The 25,066-nt window shown below is 40.8% G+C and overlaps 1 protein-coding gene across 1 annotated transcript in view; it reads right to left on the bottom strand.

Moving 5' to 3' along the window:
- Positions 1 to 1,584: 1,584 nt before the first annotated feature.
- Positions 1,585 to 25,066, bottom strand: part of RMND5A (required for meiotic nuclear division 5 homolog A) — a 50,111-nt gene continuing 26,629 nt past the window's right edge. Inside the window, exons 3-9 of the mRNA XM_081254455.1 lie at positions 17,703 to 17,837; positions 15,913 to 16,013; positions 10,948 to 11,114; positions 10,088 to 10,253; positions 7,018 to 7,120; positions 4,875 to 5,029; positions 1,585 to 3,610 (exon numbers count right to left, since the gene is read on the bottom strand). Coding sequence (XP_081110581.1) covers positions 3,547 to 3,610; positions 4,875 to 5,029; positions 7,018 to 7,120; positions 10,088 to 10,253; positions 10,948 to 11,114; positions 15,913 to 16,013; positions 17,703 to 17,837 — 891 coding nt within the window. The 3' untranslated portion in view covers positions 1,585 to 3,546. The remainder of the gene's footprint in view (positions 3,611 to 4,874; positions 5,030 to 7,017; positions 7,121 to 10,087; positions 10,254 to 10,947; positions 11,115 to 15,912; positions 16,014 to 17,702; positions 17,838 to 25,066) is intronic.

The following is a 25,066-nucleotide window of genomic DNA, read 5'->3' as shown; positions in this document are numbered from 1 at the left end:
AAACCTGCCACAGCTGGACAGGCTTATGAAGCGCCAAACCTTCTGTTGTGTTCCTTGCTAACATTCCCCCAAGACCAGAGCATTCTAGTGTTACCAAAGATAATGTATGAAAAGTAATTAAAGGTATTTGGTTTGTGTCTTCACCTTACACATCCTAGTGATGAAATTAACCAAAACATGCCTCCATGCCTTCCCTGAAAATAACCTGAGTCAGCTGACTAAGCAGACTGGCCAGCCTGACTGTCAATCCACTTAATCAGAGGTTGAGCTGGAAAACCACAGGGCTAATGTCTACCAGCAGCTTGTCTTGTGCAGATAAACCAAGAGTTCTTGGTTTTTGCAGTATCTACTGTCCCAAAGGCTGAAACCACCGAGGTGGAAAATAACTCACAGCGTAAAATATACTGAACTTAAACTGCATAACCTGTGGGACTACCTGGAGAGAAAGAAGGATCCTCATTCCCCCACAAAATGTGGCGTGGGGTTTAGTGTCTCTGTATACATCAGCTGCTATACAAAAAGCAAAACAAAAGATTTACTTCATAATCTCCTTAGTTTCAATCAAATGCTCATACACCCACAAAATACTCACACACCCTATGAATATGAGGTGGCTCTTTTCTTCGAAATTTTAAAAATCAAGAGGCACCAATACCCGTTCATTTATATATTAGAAGTATCATATAATCACCACTAAAGCAACAGAAATGGCATTTGTGATGATCACACAAAGGAGAAAAAAAGGTCAAAAGACAACCTTAGCCACTGCACTTCAGGTCTGTACTTGAAAGCACAGATGCTCTAAATCAGAATCTAAGAATCTGATAAGGTTTTACTGGTTTAGCAGAGTCCCATGGCCTTTGTCCATGACTGGTAAATGGAAATGGTTTCCTAAAGAAATTTAAGAAACCACTCTGAAATTCTGTTTTCAATGGACATAATTAGTCTGACTGTAAAAACCTTGGCTCTTTTTCACGACCTTTTGCAAGAGGAAGCAGAGAGCGACGAAGCGCGTCCTCCCGCACAGCTGACCCACAGCCTCGGTAATGACATGGTCCTGACACCACTGGTGAAGGTGTTACTAGAGCAGAAAGGGCAGCACGTTTTATTTCAGCATCTTTGGTTAAGGCCTGGCCTCTTCAAATCCACCTCTCTCCTTCACATTTAGTCACCGGTGAATTTTAAGTCCATGCATTTAATTAAAGAAGGTTACAAGACATCATTTGCACGTTAAATTGTCAGGTCAATAGAGTTTCAAATTTTTGGCCCAAACCCTGCCCAGGGGGACCCCAAGGACCTTGCACAGGAAGCTGTAAAATCAAACGCTTCCATTAAAGCATATTCTGTCTAAAGTTTCATGAGCTGCACAGAAAACTGTCAACAGGATTTCCAACACGGGGACGGGGACAGGGACAGAACAGAGCTCTCTCCTGATTTTCTCCTTGAAACTGGCCTGAGCCAGCTGTGTGAAGGGTCTGGCCGCCAACAGACATTGACCACCAGCCTCTGGAGCAATGTCTGTATTGTTCCAACCTTATGTAAAGCCTAAATGTTGTGCAGGTATTTGAGGTGGAAAGGTGAGAGTAAGTTGTAACTAAAACTAAAACTACATCTGGCCTAGTGAGAAAAAGGTAAAAAAAAAAAAAAAAGACACTCTGGGTTTCATTCAAAGGAAAAAATAACATAATAAAGCAATTTTACATCCTCGGCCAGAGTGTCGCCTGGAGTTCTCTACCTTCTCCTGGAGTCCAAGGAGCTTCTCTCTGCTCCCTTCCCTCACTGTGTTAGTGGACAGAGGGTGCCAAGAGGAAAGCCATGAGGCTGAGCCGGAGGCTGGGCACAGCGAGCGGCTCGGCAGGCCAATCGATCCCTGGCTAAGCCCCCCAGCACACAGTGACTCCTGCCATCAGCCTGATCACACACAGCAATCAAGCAGTACCCCTTTCCTTTACAGACAAATCCCCGTTCCCTCAGGTGAACATTTCAGGATAAACCATCCAGGCTAGGATACACTACAGCAAATGTTGCCCGTTTCCAATTAACTTAGCACCAAATCTGGTATCTCCCTCCCCGGCAAACGAAGTCAATCTGCAGTTTAAAATGTGAAGCGTCACATTTCTCTCTGCTTCTGTGTGTTCTTCTTTCTTCATTTTCTCATGAAAGTTTTCCTCTACTGATATTCAGTTCCGTGTCAGATGACACAGAGTTGCAAAGTATTTGGTGATTTCCATATGACGTTCTTCTCAAAATGAAGTAACTTCGTGGGTTTAAGTCAGAATTATGTCCACAGAAGTCTTTTCCATGTAGTTCAGCATACAGAGAAAGACTCTTACACATGGCTATTTTTGGACAGTGCATTAAATGAAGATACCTCACAAGAGAAAAGATCATAATCTGTATCCATTAGAATAATATACAGATTCACAGTCAATGAGATGATATGCTTTGCAGAAGAGAGGCATTGAACAGTATACTATTCAAATACAAAAACGGCAATAAACATATTCTGCGCTACAGAAAATCTGTTAGCTTCTAAGTTTCAGGGTTGAAAGTGATGAGTCTGGTAACTGCATTTTAGGACTGGAACATGCTTCTTCCCCTCCAGATACACAATGTTTGATGCTGGTGCACATATATATATACACACATATATATATATACATACACGCAACACTGTGCCTGCAATGATATACAAATGCAATATAAACAGCCAAGTCCTGAAAGCAGATTTTAGAGAAGAGGGCTACCAAGACCAAGAGAGCAAATATCAACTTAAGAACACTTCTAACTTCACAATTTTGTTTTATTGAACACTCTTTTAAAACAAGCACCTCTTGGCAATAAAAGCAAAGAAACAATAGTACTGCTTCCACTCTGTTCTAGTGGAAGACCGCTCACACCAACCTGCTAATAAATTGGTGATGGAACTTTATAACAGGCAGCCTGCTGGGGCTACAAGCAGACCTCAGATGCAGGTCTGCTGACTTCTTGGTGAGAGCTGCAGCAGAGGAAAACATCAAAAAGCAAATTTGGAATCAATCACAGCTCTCTTCCTTAAGCACAAAAACCCCTGCAAATTAGTTTCATAACCACAATTCAGGTTTTCAAACTTTTTCTGAAGAATTTTCATTTAATTATGTACACGTAACAGGAAATAAAACTTTTTCACAAACATTCTCAAGGCTTACAGTTATCAGGAGAATGACAAAAGTAAAAGCAGGAGAGATATTAAACACATGGCAGGAAGGTAAATTTCTGTTTCTGCTCTTAAAAAGTAAAAAAATCACCATATAATTAAGTACAAAAACCTGCATTGAATGACAACTGCTGGTGTATTTACTTGATCAGAAATGAAGACCAAGAATATAATAAAGCCCTATGATAATATTCATCTGGCGCACTCCCCTCAGTGTGTATACACTAAAATGTTGGCAAAGTTTCCGGAGCATTAGCTTATATAAACATGGGAGTCCTTGGTTAGCTGCATTAAATGGAACGTTCTCTCGCTTCAGTTTCACTTACAAATTGCAAACTAAAGTTATTTCTTCAGAAAAATATCTGTTTGGCATCCCCTGGACTTTGTTCCATTGGACAATATGGACATTTTAATCTAAAGACAAGAAAGAAAACATTAAATCAAGGAACAGGATCAGTACTGAGCATTCAATTTTTACCTAGTTATAGAGTCTTTAACAATTACACACATACACACACACACACATACACACGTCTGTTTTTTGCTTTGAGGATTAACTGTGCTTTCCCTTAATGTAACAGCCAAGCTTTGAAGGGTCACAAAGAAACACCATCCAAGCCAGACGCTAAACTTCAAGGCTCTTCTTCAGTGGAAATCAGTGAAAACTATTTTGAAAACAAAGACAACTGTTCTGAAAATTGCTTTTGGGGTTTCAGAAGTAAATCCAATTTTTCTTCTCCAAGGTTTAGCTTATACCTATCTCAGAATGACTTTCAGAGGTACTGGTGTCACAATCCACTCACATGCAGCAAATCTGATGCCAGCTGCTAAGCCTACAAGGCATGCAGCCTACCCAGAGCAGCCTACATGCCCTGTCGTGGCACACAATACCCTGCAATGGCACATGAAACCAGCATGGTCTGAACCAAGATCAAGCTCTGGCTTCAAGTCACCACCTACCTGCACTCCCAGGGTTTCTGGGAAAGAACATGAACAGCTTCAGGGCCTTCTCTTAAAAGAAAGACTTCACCATAATGGGTCTGAAATGAACTCCAATGAGAAATTTTCTAGTTGCCTTAGCTAGAAATAGGGTTTTGAGACTGTACTTTTAAATTTGGGTTCAACATGTATAGAAATTATAAATGTATATACCTGTTGAATTACAATTCTACAAATTTATAAATCCCATATAGATACGGTAATTCACTTCATAGTAACAAAAGTTAAATGCTCATCATCAGGGAGCTGGTTAAATAAATTATCACATTTCCATATGACAGAATAATCTACAGCTTTAAAAAAGAATGAGGGCTCTTTCTACACCATAAAGAAATCTCCAAGGTGTATCACTAAGTGAAAAAAAGCAAAGTTCAGAACAGTGTATAGTATGCTACCATTTGTGTAAAAGGGAGGGGAACGGCCTTGATGACAATGTACCACCCACCCAAAAAGTTGAGTTAAAGATCATGCTTATAAATCTAATCAATAAATTCACGAACAAAGACTAATAAAGACTGAGAAAAGATACCACCCACTAAACTAAATAAGTAGTTAAGAAATCTATTTATTTCTAAATTCTAGCTACATTTATTTATCCTTGTTACTTATCTTCCCACTAAGTTCCAAAAGACTATTTGTTTCTTTTTTTTTACTGCCATTGAAAAAGTCAAACACTTACTTGCTACCATTAAACATTTTATTCAGGGCATCTCTTGATATAATATGACCACAGACCAATTTCATGGGTGGATTGTTATCTGTTGTTTGCTGACGAAGAATAGGACAGGCAAATATTGAGTGGTACCAGCACTTTTTACCAAGGTCCACTTCAATCTGTTTTTTAAAAAAGGTAAAAGGCTCAAGTTATATTACAGAAAACCATCCACATGTCAATACGTGCTCTGCAGCAAAGAACATTTATCAAACCTACTCATCTGAAGGTACCTTTTTACAGCACTCTTCTAAACTAACCAAAGATGGACAGTCTTTGGGATTCAAAGTATTACCTCATAATTCTAAATTATTTTTAACACTACGTATCAAGCCAAACTCTGATGCCTGAGAGCAAGAGTCAAAGGCAAGGCAACGCTCTAGAAGTCAAATACTCTCGAAAATTCATCAGGATATATCGAAGAGTAAACCCACCAGCAATCCTGACTGTTTTTACAGGACCCTTAGCTAGGTGATACAATTCAGTGTGATAATCCCTTTAAAGGCAGACTAAACATTGTTTACTGCTGTGTGGGCTTCAGATCCAGATCTTTTCCATGTTTTATGTGTAATTGTCCAGAGAAACAACCTGAAACAAGGGCTTTAAACTAAAGTTCAGCAGGAGAACTCACAACCCATCCATCTGAGCTCACAGCGCTTGTATCGGCTATCTCTCTTTGCAGTGAACAAAACAAAGGCTATGAAATCACCTTAGCACAGTGGTTAAGCACAGGACAGAGGCTCCACAAACATCAGTTCTTTCTGTTTTCTTTCCTTTTAAATCTAAAATGGCTGTATCAACATAAAAGTCTATTGCTCAGATTCTTTCAAGAAAGGTGGCAAAGTGTAAAAATAATCCTGAGAAAAAATGACCAGATCATCCCCCCCCGCCGCCCCCCTGCAACCGTTTATTACCCTGACACACAGGCTTTGGGTGAATTCAGATTTCAGTGTGCTTCGTTCTAGTGTGCAAGTGTCAAAGATACTGACAATACACCTGGGAAACTGCCAGGTTCTTGCAGGCACCTGCCTCAGCCAAGCGAGTGAAGGCTCAAGTTCCTTTCGCTTGCTCAGATGAGCAGCAGCCCTGCAGGGTACTGCTCGTGTCCCGACCACGCTCAGGACTGGCAGTGCACCTGCGCCTTTCATCAGGACAGATCTCTGAGAAGCTGGGGCAACCAACCGACAGTTACCAGCTGGAAGAACAGGGTAATTGCAGATAAACGTGTGCACAGGGGTGGCAGAAAAAAAGCAAAAAGCCAAATGCATATTGTAGCCCTTTAGGATCTGTGACCAAGTCATGACAGAAATGATAATCCCTGTCAAAGTTGCAGTGCCTGTCAGAGGCCTGATGGAAACATACACACACGATGACCTCTGTTATTGCTCCATGTCGTAACTACTACGGCAACAAAACCTGACTACCTACTATGTGTCCTGTATTATTCTAAGCATCCCTCTGTTACCTTCAGCCTTTAATAGCCCCATAAAGAGAAGGATGGTCCCCTTTCAGAGGTGGACAAACTACTGCTTTGAGAAGTTAGAGAGTTGGCAAGTGACTGGAGCAGACGTTTAAAACCATGGCCCAGTCCATGACAACAGTGGACACACAGCACGGGAGGGGCACTGATGACCGCAGGTGTCACTGCGACGACCTTTAACAGCTATGCACTTATTTTAATTGGTATTAGAAAAATATAACCAGCACAAGCCCATGATCTCATAAATATCAATGTTTCAGACAAAACTAAATCGAGTTGACTCACTGCTTTCGTATTTTAAAAAGTTCACAGTACGAGTGGTTTAGCAACTGCACTTAGAACATACCACACGCTACAGTATATCCACCCTCCCCACTTCTGATGCTTTCCTTCATCAGCTGTCACTGCCACGCTAAGTCAAAATGGTAAGAGAGCTCCTCCAGTGCCTCCAAAATGTACTAGCTCCCCACTTCTACTGTTTAATCATGTCTACATACACATAAAAGGACCCCTGTCAAAAGGCTACAATAATGTTCCCTGATTGAAAGGCAAGACAGGCATTGAAAATCCTTAACATCCACGTTCTTCTAATGACAGGAGAGGTAATGACTAACAGAAAATGGCACTCACAGGTAATTCATCTTTCTGGTTCCAAACTCCAGTGCACTGCCTCTGTTCGATCACAGCTTTGATATTAATTAAAGCTGGCAGCGCCACACAACCTGCTGAGAAACTGGGAAGGCAGAAGAGGAAATGTTAATGCCAGGCCAGGTGTCAGAAAGCTTGGTCCTAGGAAACGCCAACTCCTCCAGACTCCATGCTATGTGCAGAGGACCCCGGCCATTGGATTCAAAGCATTACAAAGCCCTCTATTTTGCGTGCGCGCACGCACACACGCAGTCTTACAGTTTACAAAACCACCAGGTTTAATAAGCTCTGCCTACCAGTCATTAATGGCATTCTTTTTTTTTTTAATTATTTTATTTTATTTTATTTTTGGCTGCATTGGGTCTTTGTTGCTGTGCGTGGACTTTCTCTAGTTGGGGCGAGCAGGGGCTACTCTTCGTTGCAGTGGCTGGGCTTCTCACTGCAGTGGCTTCTCTTGTTGCGGAGCAGGGGCTCTAGGCACGCGGGCTTCAGTAGTTGTGGCACGTGGGCTCAGTAGTTGTGGCTCGCGAGCTCTAGAGTGCGGGCTCAGTAGTTGTGACGCACGGGCTTAGTTGCTCCGCGGCATGTGGCATCTTCCTGGACCAGGGCTCGAACCCGTGTCCCCTGCATTGGCAGGCGGATTCTTAACCACTGCGCCACCAGGGAAGTCCATTAATGGCATTCTTAACATTAACGACACTCTGAAACATTTTCTTGCACAGTTCCTTCCAGACCCAGATCACCCGTGTACAGGGCAGAAGCACCTTTCTCATCTAGAAGTGCTGGCAGTCAGCTCTCCACTGAGTCCCCCTTCAGGACTGTCCTCATTTGGAGAAAGCGACCTGACCAGGGACACGTTCGATGACTGCTCCACCTGAGGATACAAAAGTTGCACCAATCTGGGACAACTGCACAGGCCACTGCAGCTCCAGAGCTCCGCAGGGGTGGACCGAGGCCTCTGGTACGACCGCATCACAGTCCAGCTTCTCCCTCTGACCCTGCTGCCTTCACTCCCCACAGGGGCTGATCCCAGGACACTTCCTGCACGTGGGTCTCCGCTCATTTCAGAGTCTGTCCCAGAGAACCAGACCTGCAGCCCCACCACACCTTACAGTTTAACTGCACGAGTCTGTCTCCTCCGTTCAGGTGGAGCCCCTATGGAACGCAGGCTGAGCCTTATTCATCTCTGTGTCCCACACAATGCCTGGCACGCAGCAGGGATTCAAAACACCGGAGGAGCCAAATAAACAGAAGAGCTAAAAAGGTTCTTTTTTCGGCTGCGTGCCGCAAGGCACATGTAGGATCTTAGCTCCCCGACCAGGGATCGAACCCGCCCCCTGCAGTGGAAGCAGAGTCCTAACCACTGGACCGCCAGGGAAGTCCCCAAACAGTTATTGCTTAAAACTGGTTCTTAAACCTTTTGGATCTCAGGACCCCTTTACCGGCTTAAACATTAAGGATCTCAAAGAACATTTAGTTTTGTGGGTTATTCTATCATTATTTATTGTATTAGAAATTAAAACTGAGAATTAAAATATTGATTAATCACTTAAAAACAAAAAACATGTTATAAATAACAGTCTCACAAAAAATAACTGTATTTTCCAAACCAAAAACCTGAGAAGAGCAGCATTGTTTTACATTTTTACAAATCTTTCTAATGTCTGGCTTAACAGAAGACAGCTGGATTCTTACAACTTCCTCTGCATTCAGTCTGTTGCAATGTATTCTTCTGGTTGAAGTAAGTGAAAAAAATCTAGCCTCACACAGATATGTAGTACTTAAACCGCCTTTTCAGGTAACTGTGGATATTCTTCTTTAATGCCACACCAAAACTCAACAAACAGTAGTTTTGTTTTGTTTTTAATTTAGCTGCCCTGGGTCTTTGGTTGCAGCACGCAGGATCTTCAGTTGTAGCATGTGGAATCTTTAGTTGTGGCATGCGGGATCTAGTTCCCTGACCAGGGATCGAACCCAACCCCCCCCCCCGCCCCGCCCCCCGCTGCATTGGGAGCATGAAGTCTTAACCGGACCACCAGGGAAGTCCCAACAAGTACTAGTTTTTTTTAAAGGTTAGTTGGAAAGTGGAATCTGAATACTTGCCATTGTACTTTTTGTACCCTGCTCCACTAAAATCCAATGGTCTCATACTCTGAATCTTTTACTCATGTATGATTTTGTGAGATCTTACTGATCTTCCAAGTGTTAGCACATTTCATTATGTAATATCAAAAAATTCAAATTCATTATTATTACCACCAATCTCATCGGAAATGTCTTTAAGCATTGGGGAACTGTCAAGCTTACAGTGGTCGGTTCAAGTTTTCCCAACTTTCTATTTTAGCTTACAATCTTGAATTTTACCACTGTAGCAAAAGATACCACCAGTTACTTTCCCTGATGTGACAAGCTTGCTTCATTCATCTGAATAAATATCTGCCAAAAACCTGAGTGTGAGTACCTATAGTCTGTCTTCTAAGACAGTAAAAGTAAAAACTGTGTTCCAGGAAAAAAGCAAGTAGTTTTTAGCTCATAACTCAAACATTATACAGATGCTTTTTCCTGAGACAGTCATCATTCTGTCTCATGATTTGGCATGAGTTGAAGTGCTTTATCTGAGCTTCCTATTTGGGCACACAGAATGTTAAAAAGATGTATACTCAAAGGTCGAAATTTAATAAAGTGAGTGATTTTTAACGTTTCGTCAAGAACATTCTTAAGTAAAACTAAAATATCTGCAAGTGTGTGGTGGATGAGGAATACAGCAAGTCCTTGTGGGGTTTGGGACCACTGCCCCGATCTGTGCTAAGGCTGGAGCAGTTTAACCCACAACATGAACACAGTGGAAAAGGCTCTCAGAGACCCCCCAAAGGATCACAGACCACACTTAGAACTAGGTCACTGCCAATTGTGATGATCTCTTGAAATACCAACTGTACTCTTCTTCAGAAAGACACATGTTCTCTCAGCTTTAAACGTCAAGAACTAGACAACAAATTAAGGAGAACTAACCAATGCAACGCACATTTCAATAACAGGACAATTTCCATACCTGACACTGAGCGGGGACTCCACGGAGAGCCCCAGGAGGGCACAGGCATCTCGTGTAAAGATGTCACAGATGTCAGCCCACTGGTTTGCGTCAAGCAGGTGAACATATGGTGAGTTCTCGATCCCTTGTCTCAGGTACACGAGGCTTCCCATCAAAACCTGAATGTCTAAACAAAAGCAGCAGCAATTTGGAGGTGTGAATGATCACACCCCAAACAGAGCTTGCAAGTAATACATTGAAAAAGGCAAGAATTCCCCCAGCTGACATGGCATAAAATAACTTACTGACAATGTCCTTTAAAATTCTGGTACTTAAGCTTGGTTTCTATTAAAGAAACAGCACAGAGAAAAAGAAGAAGAAAAGGGAAGCACTAAATATTGAACTTATAATTTATACACAGCATAGTATAATTACCATTATCTAGAGAAGTAATAATCATGTCATAAATGGGGTCATCACATATCTTTGGCTGTAAAACTAGTCAGTCCCTCTACACTGACACCTGGGAGTAACTGCTGCTACCCTGTTGCACCTTCAGACACTCTGTCGTGGCCATAACAGCAGTATGGTGGGGGGGATGCCGGGGGCAAGTGCATACTTTACGTTTTCTCTGTCTCCTCTTAGGTTAATGTAGAATCCCCCAAAATGCAGTGTCTCTCTCTGACTTTTCAATTAAGAGGTTTAATGCTTTACTTTTGTTCTAGAGCCAGCCAAGAAGCTTTTTTTACTAAGTGATTTATCATCTACAATTGTTTCAGTTTATTAGCAAATGTATATTAGATCTAGTTAAGATAAACTTAAATTCCAGTGGCAGCCATGGTCCTGTTCCAACCATTAAAAACAGCTGACTCTAGACTCACCTTTTTGATGATTTAGGGCAAATGGCTGAAAATTTTTCGCATATTGTAATGCCTCTCGTTGATTTGTAGTTCCACCCATTAACAAGCTAATAAAATAGAGTCTGTGTAGCTTAAATTCCAAGGAGCTGTTCTGGGCTATGAGCATTTCTCGGTTTGATACTGCCCATCTAAAGAAAAAGCAAAAAAGATTTTTTTTTTTTTCAAAAAAAAGTAATTAAGAGCACCAGCATGTGTGTTAAAAATGGTTTCAAACACCTAACACCAAAAAATGGGTTTAGTCTGCCATCCTGTGGAAGTCAGTGGTAACATCAAGCCCTAGGCCCAGAGACTTTGGTAAAGAAAGTAAACAATCTACACCTAAAGATGCTCTGCAGCCAGTGAAAGAAAGAAAAAATATTAAGTTAGATGACAATTACATATTTAATAAGGTTTAACACCAAGACAAGACTGTCTCTGACATTTTTGGAACTGTACAAGGCCACACTATGAAGTAGGTGTCAGCCATGAGATTCACTATTGACTGCCTAGATCCACTACTCTTTTCCTGTTAAACTGGCATGTTTATAAATGAAACACAAGATGCTGAAGGGGAACATCTATGTTTAAACTTTCACTGGTGCAAGATTTGGTGCTATACGTGCTTTGAGACTAAAAACAGTCATCATAAGTATTTACCCTCAAGATGCTTTCAGTCTAATCAGGCAGATAAAGCTATGTAAATAACATATAGTGTCAACACACAGCACCAAAAAGATTTGTACAAACAGTGCTAATGAGGGAAAGAACAACATGCAGTTTTGAATGATCCAAAGTACAGTGACGCAGGCCTCTAGAGTACAAACAGTTGGAATAACCAATCTTGAGCTGGGACTACCAGTTAAAGGTGAGCACTAAAGCAGAAAAGCATTATCAGCCAGCTGTTAAAATCAGATTTGCAAGCAAGTGGTAAGAAGCACTGCTTCATTTCTTTAAACATATTAACATGTAGAAGATGTTAGTATCATTCTTCTTCTTCTTTTTTTTTTTCTCTTGCGGTACGCGGGCCTCTCACTATTGGCCTCTCCCGTTGCGGTGCACAGGCTCCGGACGCGCAGGCTCAGCGGCCACGGCTCACGGGCCCAGCCGCTCCGCGGCATGTGGGATCTTCCCGGACCGGGGCACGAACCCGTGTCCCCTGCATCGGCAGGCGGACTCTCAACCACTGCGCCACCAGGAAAGCCCTGCTTTGATTTTTACAGAACCAACTCTGTGGGAATCAGTATGTACCAGTTAATCCCCTTCAGAATTTTTTGAAGTTGTCTTCGCTAGAAGTTCATAGTGAATATTGGACTGTTTGATTCACTGAGCAGGAATAAGGGGTAGAACAGCCTTAATTAACCTGATAAGAACAAATCCAAAACCAACAAAGCACACGACACTGCAAAAGCACAAAACTACAATCGGCACCAAAAACGTAATCTACTTGTCTACAAAGCACTAGAAGACATATGACAGAAAGACCAAAAAAAACAGTTAATAAGTGAACAGTTAATAAGTGCTGTATTCTGGCTAATGGCATTTCTAGCAGAAGACTTTTGATTTTTGATTTTTATAAAAACTAACGATCACTATACTACCACCAGCAAGCTAAATGTAAACATTCAGGTAAATTATTAGCTTTACTGTGGTTTCTAAAATAAATTCTGCTCCCACATCTCCAATGTGTGCCAAGAGCCCTGCCAGCTTTGGAACCATTCCTTGTTTAGAGAAACACGGTAGACCAAAAAAATGACACCCAATAAGGTCACCTATGTCACAATTCTCTGTTCACTGCCAGTGCAGTGACTACTAGAGAGACCTTCTGGGCCTCTGCCATTAAAAAACCCCAAAACACTACTACTTACTTAGGTGACTAAGTCAGAAGCAACCCACATCGACGCAATTATCCCACAGAAACAGGGAGCGTTCATTGTCTTCATCGTCAGGCCTCCAAAAAGACTTGGCCCACTGTGAGCTCCATGTTTAGAATTTCCATATTAATCCAGAAATAATTAAAACAAGATCCTACCTTCCGAGCCAGCTGCTCTTTCCCAGAAACCTAACTGACAGCGCTGGTCTGTTTATCTCTCCTCTCACCATTCTGCCAGCCTGGGCTGGGATCTGTTTCTGATACTAGTGAATAAAAATGCCTCCCTCCAGTTCCTACGGCACATTCCACTACAACCTTTCACAGCGTTTTAAAAAGGCTTACAAATACCTTCTTCTTCTAGTCTGTCTTGGGGCTATCTTCAGGGAAATGAGTGACATGCGTTTACTTTCGTGCGTTTTTCTCTTTCTCCCTTACTTCTAAAGTGACTCTCTTAGAGGAGGATATTAGGGAATATCATGTGAAGCTTTCCTCGACTGACCTTTTGACTCCATATCCTTTTTTCCATGGAGCAACTTCCAGGCTCAATTCCTCCTCTGTAAACCCAGTACTTACTTCAGGGGGTTATTATGAGGATTGGATAAACTAATACAAATAAAATGCTTAGAACAATGCTAGGCATATAATAAGCACTCCAGAAGAGACAACTATAATTATGACTACATCCCCATATGCAGATACTTAACATGGCAATATTCCCAGAAAAGCGAAAGGAGAAAATTTCTACCGTACCGTTGACCCTCCGAATCCACAGTTGCGGAACCTGCGGCTATGGAGGGCCTCCGCAGGTTCTGCAGCCGTGGATACGGAGGGGCAAGGATACCAGGCCGTTTTACATAAGGGACTTGAGCATCCATGAATTTTGGTATCCACGGGGGTCCCTAGAAGCAATCCCCCACGGATACCGAGGGACTACTGTACAGTAGTTTCCACTGTTAGTGCCAAGTGGATGGAATGAGTCCTCCCTTTGCCTGAGAGGCACTGCTTGAGGCTACAAATAACAGAAAACACTTACAGAAATCATTGATATATATGCCATAGTTACCAGTCAGAAACAGATCTTACAGAAAAAGCCCAAAGTTAAAAGGGTCTTATGAATTTTCTTCATTCCAAAAGGAACAAGCCCTTGAGAATTTTGAGGGCTAAGGCAGTCCAAATACTCAGCACAGTCTCTGGTACATAATAAGCACTAATAAAAGTTTGATGACGAACCTGAGAAATTAATGGATAAATGACTATTACCTCAAATAACAACTCATATATTATTTCTAAATCACTATAAGACAACTGGGAAACCCATTACATTTTTATATTTAGGCTCCCTCACTGTCCTTTATAACTGTTTAATCATTTAGGTGGAATATAAAAGTAGACAGAAGAATGGCTGCCATATTTTGTTTAAGAGGTGTTATTAGAGGCACTTGATTAAATTTAATCTCACAGGGATGTCACAATAAAATCTAAAAAAAACCAAACTATAAAGGTAACATGCATAGTACACAGTGGTGCTGCTTAAGTGACGTTTACATCTTTAAAGAATTAAAGTAAATGAGGGACTTCCCTGGTGCTGCAGTGGTTAAGAATCCGCCTGACAACACAGGGGACACGGGTTCGATCCCTGGTCCGGGAAGATCCCACATGCCGCATAGCAACTAAGCCCATGCGCCACAACTACGGAGCCTGTGCTCTAGAGCCTGTGAGCCACAACTTCTGAGTCTGCATGCCATAACTACTAAAGCCTGTGTGCCCTAGAGCCCGCACGCCGCAGCTACTAAAGCCCATGCTCCGCAACAAGAAGCCACCACACCACAACGAAGAGTAGCCCCTGCTCGCCGCAAATAGAGAAAGTCCGCATGCAGCAACGAAAATAAAATAAATGAGTTACCTCATATTTACAATTTATACAGAAATTTGATATTTATAAATTTACACAGGACTCTATCTCTGCCTGTTCACCGAGGCTGGTTTTAGAACTCTGCAAAATTTTCTAAGAACTGAGGAATGATGAGAAACAGAAAACTAACCTATGAAAAATTAAATGGGTTAGTAGAAGGAAAAGGAAGTGTATTTTTTAAAACTCATGAAGGATCTTCCCAACTGTTTTTTTTCCTGATAACAACGATATCAAATACTTCCAGTTTTAAAATCCCAGGATTCTAAGGCTGTGACCTCAAAATAATATCACTGCTTCTATCACCCAGTTTCTTCCTTTTATTTTATAACTTTCCTTCCTTCCTCCTTCCCTTTCCTCCTTTCTTTCTTTTTAAAACAAATAACCTGATAATTCTCACATTAAAAAATTCTAGGACAGGGGTCAGCAAACTACGGCCACCGGCCAAACAGGACTTGCTGCCTGTTTTGTATGCCAGATGGTCAAGACGGTTTTTTTACATTGTTAAAGGGCTGTACAATAAAATAAAGAAAAATATGCAACGGAGACCTTATGTGGCCTGCAAAGCCTAAAATATTTACTACCTGGCCCTTTATGAAAAACTCTGCTGACTCTGTACTAGGATAATATTTATCAGAGCTAACCCAGTAATTTCGTGTAATTCACAACAATGACCAGTTCACAGTGAATTATTTTATGAAGGCAATTAGAGTAAAACTCCATAACAATATTTGTTCTCTTTACGTATACCACTTGGTTCCAATAACCAATTAAATTGCTTTTTTTTTTTTTTTTTTTTGTTAGAATGCAAGCAGCGAACCCAGAACATTATGGAAGTTCAAATATCAAACTCAGACCATCTGAACAACAGTCCTTCAGTTATAAAGCTAGTCTAAAGCGGAGGTGTAGCCTAGCTAGAGGAAACCCTCTTCTCTCATGGGAATTCAGACCAACTGATAAGTGAAATAAGCCCTAACCATTTTCTCATATTGCATATCCCCCAAACTCACTTCGCTAAAAGAAATAAAATAATTCTCCCTTGATGCCTCTGAAGTCTACCCCAGGTGAGATATATATAAAATCTCAAAATCTCTAATGTGTTTTCTGACTCCATTTTCTTATAGAGTTCTCTCAAAGTACTCAAAAGAAAACAAACTCAGTAACTCACTCCAGAGCAGGTCTCAGAACTCGGACTTTTAACGCTTCTAATATTCGGTTTAACTCCACAAATGGTTCTTTCTGGCTTGGGTCTACAGAAAGACCAGATTCCTGAAAAAATTGAAAGAACTTTCATTAGCAGTAATCAGAATAAAGAGATATGGTGAAAGCATATTCTACATTATAAAATGTGAGGCAAATCACTAAAGATAATTTCTTTTTACCACGCATTTCTCTGGCAGAGACTGATGACTGAGCCCCAGTATCGTTCTTCCTCCTTTTCTATAATAGTAAAACCCCAAATTTTAGCTGGGCACATAACCATATGGAATAAAGCTGGGCATGGCTTTGCAAGATGTAAGTTCTGGCCAATGAAACATAAGTATATACTCTTTGTCCCTTCCCGTAATACAAAACATCTAGCTGGGGTTCGGGCTATCCTGGACCATGTGGACAAGGGACACTTTAGAAACAGCAGAGCTACAAGCAGCCAAGGTCCCTAAGAGCTTCACGGCACATGGCTACCATATATGCAGTGGATGGCTTACTACCTCCGATTTCTGTGTAAGAGAAATAAACTTCATCCTTGTTTAAGGCATTGGTATTTTGGGTCTCTGTTACTTGTAAACAAAACTTAGTCCTAAATGACACAATTTATTTTAGGAAATGTATATGGACACACACACAAAATCCCATAACGTACAGAGAAAGACTTGAGTTATTGCTTATCTGAAGTGTTTAACAGAAAAGGCTTACATTAGAGGTCTGGTTTACAGACTGGCTTTAAATTATTTAATCCTTATAGTCCTTCATTTTTCTAAATGGAAAATACAACAGCACAGAATGTAAGCCACAGAACAGAGTCTGAAGACACACGAATTGGAACTGAATCCAAGTTCCTCCACTAAGAACCTGTATGGCCTTGGGCTGGTTACTTCTCCAGACCTCAGATTCCACATCTGTAGAATGGGAGCAGTCATTTCTTCCTCACAGGGTTGCAGTGAGGAATAAAGGCAGGTCTTGGCAGGTGGTAAATACTCAATACAGGGCAGCTGCTAATATTATGACTATGTGGTATTGGTAAACTGTTCTGAGACCCCTTCTAATAGGAATAAAAGACAAATGCTGCTCACTTGAAGTAAATTTTAGCTTGAAATTCATTTGATAAACAAAGTTCTTTAAGCTGGGCTAGAGGAGAAAAGCAAATATAAACCTCTTTGTCCTTTTCTTCTCTGCTATACTAACCTTCCCTCTTAAAAGAGATGTTTTATACATACTACTGTATATAGAAGATAACTAATAAGAACCTACTGTATAGCACAGGGAACTCTATTCAGTGCTCCTGTAAGGACCTATATGGGAACGGACTCTAGAAGAAAGTGTGTATATGTGTTTGTATGGCTGATTCACTTTGCTGTGCAGCAGAAACTATCATAACATTGTAAATCAACTATACTCCAATAAAAAAAAATTAATTAAAAAAATAAATTAAATGCCCTGGCTTATTCCAAACAAACAAACAAACAAAAAGAGGAGATGTTTGAAAAAGTAGCATCACTTCTTACCCTTGATTGATGACCTGGGACCAACATTCTGGGGCAGGAATAAGGAAATAATTTGAATAACAAGTTCTAGAACTATAATTTTCACGAACTTAAAAACCAAAAAACAAAACTTCCTAGTAAACTGAAGTCAGCCCAGATGATTAAAATGTAAAAATCTGCCTATGGCTTAGAAGACTTAACAACTGCAAAGACTTCCCTTGTTTCTGTTTCATCCTCTCGCAGGTGGCACAGTTACCTGGCAGAGCTCCTCGGCTACATCCAGCATTCCTTGTCGAAAGAAGTGCTCCACCATCACCTCGTTGAGAAGCCTTTGGCTGTCTGCCTGCCAGCAGCCATCTATTCCCACACTGCTAATGTCAGAATCAAAATTCTGAAAAACAAGAAAGCAAATCATAAACTGACCAGGATGCATCACTTGGTATGTTTTCGCCCCACCTAACTTAACAGAAACAATGGCCTTTGTTTCACTCTGAGACGCCTCAAATAAGTACCCAATTCCAATTCATCTGTCGCCTATGACAGGAAGTAGCTTTTCTATTGCTCTTTTCTAAACCTTGCCACTCTCACTCATTATCGCTGGGAGGGTAAACAAGCACAATTTTGGGGGGTATTTTGGGGAAATACATAAATTTAACAAAGACTTCTGTGAATAAATTGATTTCTAGGCATTATACAATAGCAATATTTTCAGAGGTGTGCTGTGATCCCTGTAAAAGCATGTTCAATGCAGCACTGTCTAACAGAAAAAAAAAAAGAAAACCCATTATGTCCAGCATAGGATTATTCAATAATCCATGGCACATCCCAACAACTGCCATGCCAAGGTGGAGACTGGGGATAGGAGAACGGCCAGATAGTTCAAAGAACTGGCTCTGGGGCCAATCTACCTGGGTTTGAATCCTGGTTCTATCGTACTAGCTGTGTGACCTTGGCCAAAATTACTCAAGGTCTGTGAGCCTAGGTTTCCTTATCTTAAGCAGAGAAAAATACTTTTATGGGCTGAACTGCATCCTTTCACAATTCCTCTGTTGAAGTCTTAACTCCCAATACTTCATAAAGTTAAAATGAGGTCATTAAAGAGAGCCCTAATCCAATAGGACTGGTATCCTTATAAAAGGAGGAAATCAGGACACAGACAGGCATAGAGGGAAGACCATGTGTTACAGACCGAAGGTCTGTGTCCCTCCCAAATTCCTACATGGAAGCCCCGGCAACCAGTGTGACTGTATCTGGAGACAGAGACTGGGAGAAAGTGCTAAAGGTTAAATGAAGTCCCAAGGGTGGGGCCCTAATCCGGTAGGCCTGGTGCTCTTGTAAAGACAAGGAACAAACACCAGGGCTCGCTGGCTCTCCACCACATGAGGACACAGTGAGAAGGTGGTCATCTGCAAGCCAGGAAGGAGGGTGTCTGCCTTCAACAGGCAATGAATTGGCCAGCACCTTGATCTTGGACTTCTCAGTCTCTACAACTATGAGAAAACACATTTCTGTTGTTCAAACCACCCAGTCTATGGAATTTTGTTATGGTAGCCCAAGCAGACGAAGACACCACAGGATCACACAGGAAGAAGATGGCTATCTACAAGTCAGGGAGAAAGGCCTCAGAAGAAACCAACCCTGCCACACCTTGATACGGAACTTCCAGTCTCCAGAACTGCGGGAAAATAAATGTCGGTGTAAGCCACCCAGTCTGTGGTACTTTGTTAGAGCAGCCCTCATAAATTAATATACTTCCTTATTGGTTCAGTGAAATGGTAGTTGCTATTATGCTAGTACTACTATTCATAATTAAAAAGTGAGGTTCATTGCTCTGTATCTACTAACATGGAAAAATGTCCATAACACCTTAAGTGAAAAAAAAGCAACTTCTACAAAACTACAAAATTATGACTCCATTTGTTAAAAAAAAAAAAAAAGAATCCTTAAAAACCCAACCTGTCTCTCCCGCTGAATGCAGTTACAAAATCAGGACTGAATGGAGTAGCTACTTGAGGAAACAAAACAATGAACAATAGTAAGTGGACTGAGGAGGAAGGCAAAGAACTGGCAGTGAGTTTACTACTTTTCTCCCTCCAACATCTCTTAGCCTGGATGCAATGCAGCCAAAACCCACAACTGGGCACCCAGGATGTCGACAGAGCGCTCCAAGAGAAGCCCTTCGGTTCTGGCATGGGGAACAGGAGTGTATTCTCCTACCACATAGAGAGTGGGGGAAATCGCATGCTTTTTCCCCCTCCCTTTTCTTGTACTGTAGCTCAAGGCAGTCTGTAGTTAAATCAGTTTCTATTTCTACCCTTCACAGCAGTACCTAGATTATGTCTGACTGAATAACCATGGGACAAGAATCTTGGGAGACCTTTAGAACTCTGTCTACCACAGCAGGCAACCTAAAACTCTGAGGCACCTTTAGAAAGGGATCCTTCCTCTCCAGTCAGAGAAGCTATGGTCCCAAGAGTGAGGGGCAAAAACCCCTCTTGCACCTTTTCTCTCTGTCCTTACACCTTGTAGCCCCAGATGTAGGCAGAGTTATGGTAAATATACAGGAGAGCAGGATAAGTAAAGCCCCAGATTTCTGGCTGGATAACTAAAAAGGCAGCCCCCAAGAACCATAAAGTAGGAGAGAGGGCTTCCCTGGTGGCGCAGTGGTTGAGAGTCCGCCTGCCAATGCAGGGGACACGGGTTCGTGCCCCGGTCTGGGAAGATCCCACATGCCGCGGAGCGGCTGGGCCCGTGAGCCATGGCTCCTGAGCCTGAGCGTCCGGAGCCTGCGCTCCACAACGGGAGAGGCCACAACAGTGAGAGGCCCGCATACCAAAAAAAAAAGTAGGAGGGAGATCACAGAGAGGAAGGAATGCAGGAAAGTGATCCCCCCAGCAAGCTGTTTATGAACTCCTGGGCTCACCCTCAAGTTATACAGGCATGGGTCTGACCCTCAGCAGCATACCACAGACTTTGAAAACTGAACTAAGACAGAGCCCTAGTTTCCAGGTCCCAGAATGGCCACTGGTTGGCACACAAACAAAACATATCTGAATAGCTTTGTAATGGCTTTGGAAACGAAGCTGACATTGAAACTATTTTAAAACTCAGAGAAGACTGAGTAGCCTGAACCCCACCAGGTCAAGTCCGCTAAAAGAAAAACATTAATATTCTCCATAGAACTTAAATAAGACCCAGAGGCTCAAAACATACTATTAAAAATGTCCAAAATACAATCCAAAATTATTTGTCATATGAAGACCCAGGAAAATCTAAATTCACATAAGATGTTCAACAGACAACAATGCAAAGATGACAGATGTTGGTATCATCAAAGACGTTAGAACAATTATAAAATTGCTTCAAGAAGGAAGGGCACTTTGAAATAAAAGACAGAAAGACTCAGCAAGAAACAAGATACAGTAATCAAAGTGAAAAACTTGTTGCATGGACTCAACAGCAGAACAGAGGCAACAGTGCAAAAGTCAGTGAAGATCAATAGAAATGATCTAACCTGAATAACCAAAGATTGAAAAAAAACGAACAGAGCCGCAGGGCCCTGCATGACAATAACAAAAGATCTAACAGTCATGTCAATGGAGTGCTAGGACAACAGAAGAGTATAGTGTAGAAAAAAATGGTTTTAATATTTCCCAAACCTGGCAAAAGACATAAATCTAGAGATTCAAGGTCAGCAGACTCCTAAAAGGATGAATTCAAAGAAATCCACACTTAGACACTTCGTAATCAAACTGTTAAAAACGTAAGACAAAGAAAACATCTTGAAATAGTTATCAAGAAAAGTGATGCACTGCTTATAGGGGAACTATGATTCAAATGACTACAGATTTCTCAATAGAAACCATGGAGACCAGAAGAAAGTGGCACACTTTTCAAGTACTAGAAGAAAAGAACTGTCATCCCCAAATTTTGTACCAAGTGAAAATATCCTTCAGGAATGAAGGTGAAATAAAGACATTCTCAGATGAAGGAAAGCTGAATTGGTTGGCAGAAGACCTGCTCTAAAAGAATCGCTAAAAGTTCTCCTGATAGAAGGGAAATTATACTAGTAGAAGACAACTCGGAACATCAAGAGTGAAGGAAAAACAAAGCTACCTCTGAAAGCTTTCCCTGCCCAATTTTACTTCCACCGCCTTATCTTTCATAGGCATTACCCCCTGGTAAACCTCTTGCATTTCTTTCTTTCTTTTTTTTTTTTGAAGCACATGAATTTAATTAGACGAGATCATTTAGATTTACTGAAATTACAATCTTAGTCAATCATTGCTTAAATACAGCCCACACGACACAGGATTATTTTACAGTACATACACGAACAGGTAGTAATAGAACTGCAAACCACCTACCGTTTACGATCACTACAATGCAGGAGAGCTCTCCTCTCCAAAAGTAAGCCCATTTTTCTTTAAAGAACTATCTATTCTTAGATGTCAAGTCAGTAGCCTAAAACTAAATATGCACATTAACATTTGGAATTACTCAGACAAAAACAAAAAGCAAAATTACCCTGAGTCTTCATTTTTATTCATTTTCTTTTTATAGACCTCTTTCTTGGCCTGGTACTTAATCTAAAGAATGGAAATAATACAGGGTATCTAGATGCTACAGCAATAGTCTCCATGCCCATACTGAATAGACTCTCTAGCACTGAAGGAAAGCCAGAACTGTCTGGATAAGGTTCTCTAATTTCCCATCTGCTTATCAGATTCCACCTGTTGAGAGATGATTTCATAACAGTTCATCAATACTTTTAAGCAAATTATTACATCTTTATGCTGTCTATGACAACTAGAACACTAGAAGTGAAGACGGTGCTATCTTGTTCCTCTTCTGGACTAAGGTACAGGCCTAGAAGGGTGACTGATGTACACTCTCCCATATTTTATTTCCCCTGACAAATGGCCATTCAAATGACTAAAGGAATGGGTATCAGAAGATGACAGAATTTATTATGAACTCAGAAATCTGCCTATAACTGTATAACTGGCTGAATGCACCCTGTAAGCAAGAATCACAGAGACTAATTAAGGTTCCTCACGGATCTATCAACCTCATTCACTCCAAATACAACCTTCGGATTTCTACTTATTCATTCAATGATTACTCCCCAACCGCATCAACCCCCAACACATTTTTCAGGTGTCTATTATTCTGCAGGAAAGAAAGAAAAAAAACTTTGGAAGACACAATGGTCAGCTCAAAGCACAGACCACATTAAAACAGACAATTTTTTTGGTAGTATATACTCAGTCAGGATTTTAATAGCTACCACCAGACAGTAACTGCTCCAATAAAACAAAACAATTCCTTTAAATCTTTCCTTAATATACATGCCAAAGGTAAATGTTCATCTAGAAAACTTGATGACTTTAAAATGAAAGAGTCTAACATTTAAACAAATTTAGATGGTTTTACAATGATGCTCTTCATGTAACTTTATTCCTATAATGTGTACCATGGTCACTACTACACAGGTGGTAAGAAAAATTGAATACCCTTGCCCTCAGGATACCTCTACTACGTTCAAGTTCTAGAACTTATTTGCTAGTCTTGGAAAATACAACTAAGCATGAATAAGCAATGCATTCGATGAAAATTTCTGAGCTCCCTTCTACCGTTCTGATTTTCCAGTTTAAACCACTGAGGTCGATAAGTAAATTTTTTTCATAGCTTATTTTCTGCTCACATGCAGTAAAATTAAAGCTGAAATTATAAAAAAAAAAAAAAAGGTTGAGGAAATGCAATATAGTATCAGAACTCCTTTTGTTTTAACTGTACATTCTTACTGTTGCATCAGAGCAAGGATCAGTTCTAGCCCCTGTTGCTAGGTGACCAAACTCATTTGCATGGCTGCCCAGGAAATTGGCAGCACCGCAAACCAGCCAAGAAGTGGCTAGTGAAGAGAAACATCTATTACCACTTCTGTTTTACTATACTTTTTCCTTTTATATTTTTAAAGGAAAAGAAAAAAAAAGTGGAAAGATGTTCTTAAATGTGAAGGCAGGATTCAAAAAAGAATCAAAAGCAAAAAAGCATACATCCAAGGGTGTGTCCGCCTAGAAAAGATATTATGGCTTAAAAAGAGAAATCAGGACACATAAATTCGTACACCACCTCATGTACTTTTAGTATCATTCACATTTTTGATGGATTAAAAGTTTTAAAATCTGGAAGCTAGGCAGAGGAGGAGTAAATAACTTTAACAGACCATCACTATGAAACCATGAAATCTAAAACCATCCTACCTCTCTGCCGTATCATGAACATGCTTACAAATTGGTTAGAATTAAGGACTGGCTTTCATTGCTCACTATCCAAAACAAATCCATTTCTGAAATACATTTTATGAAATTATAATTATTGAGCAGGTAGTGATAACCATACACAATAAAACTCAGCATTTGTTTTAATTCCTAAGTGCCAATTCTTTAATACTGTTAATTTTTTTTAAACTTCTCCATCGACTTTTGAAGAAAAATTGGCCTGTGAACCTAACTATGTGCTACTGTTGCACCCACCAGGAATCAACTTCCCTTCTAAGCACCCAGTTAATCTGATTTAGCAGTGAGAGGTAAACTGCAAAGAATATTTAACAGAGAACAAAAAGATCTGGATTCTGGTTCCATGCAGGCTGGGAAAAGATACCTACTTCACTACAACCCCAAAAAGATTAGTATCCAAAAGACGTTTTTTTAAAAAAAATTCCTACCAATCAATAAAAAAGACAAATAACCCAGTAGAAAACAATGGACAAATAACCAAGAAATTCAAAAAGGAGAAAATTCACATGGTCAAACATATGAAAAGGTGCTCAACTTCAAAGATGATGAAGGAAATGCAAATTAATACAAATGGATACTATTTCACATCCATCTGATTGATTTAAATTTTTAAAAAGTCTGATAGGGAGGGCTTCCCTGGTGGCGCAGTGGTTGAGAGTCCACCTGCCGATGCAGGGGACACGGGTTCGTGCCCCAGTCCGGGAAGATCCCACATGCCGTGGAGCAGCTGGGCCCGTGAGCCATGGCCGCTGAGCCTGCGCGTCCGGAGCCTGTGCTCTGCAACGGGAGAGGCCACAACAGTGAGAGGCTCGCGTACCGCAAAAAAAAAAAAAAAAAAAAAAGTCTGATAATACCAAGTGTAAGTAGGAATTGAGGAAACAGAAACTGTTATATATGTTCAGTAGGACTATACATTGTTATAAACAAACACTTTAGGGGAAAATTGCTAAATTTTTACTAGTAAACTTAGTAAAGGTGATAATGAGGTATACGCCCTGTAATAAAATAATCCATATGTAGGTATATACCAGACAGCAGTGCTTTGCCAACTATGGGTTGGAAAATAAATTTAGTAGTGTCTCATAATGAGCATTTATAAATGTTGCTCCTTTTAGACATTCCAGTCTCTCCTCTGCATGATATTCATACCTCTCCTTTAGTTTTCAAAGTTAAGAGACAGGTAGATTAGCCAGATCAAGGAAGGTGGGGGGAGGTTAGGGGATGCACACTGATAAGTTATTTCTTTATAAACAAAGGGGAGTCATGTGGCATGGCCAGACATGTGCCAAACTACTCTGCTGGGCTTTTAAGATCCTTA

Source organism: Mesoplodon bidens (assembly GCF_964165515.1).
Source record: "Mesoplodon bidens genome assembly, chromosome: 14".
NCBI lineage: Eukaryota > Metazoa > Chordata > Mammalia > Artiodactyla > Ziphiidae > Mesoplodon > Mesoplodon bidens.
Note: the sequence above shows the minus strand (reverse complement) of the source record. Positions and strands in the feature narration are given on the sequence as shown.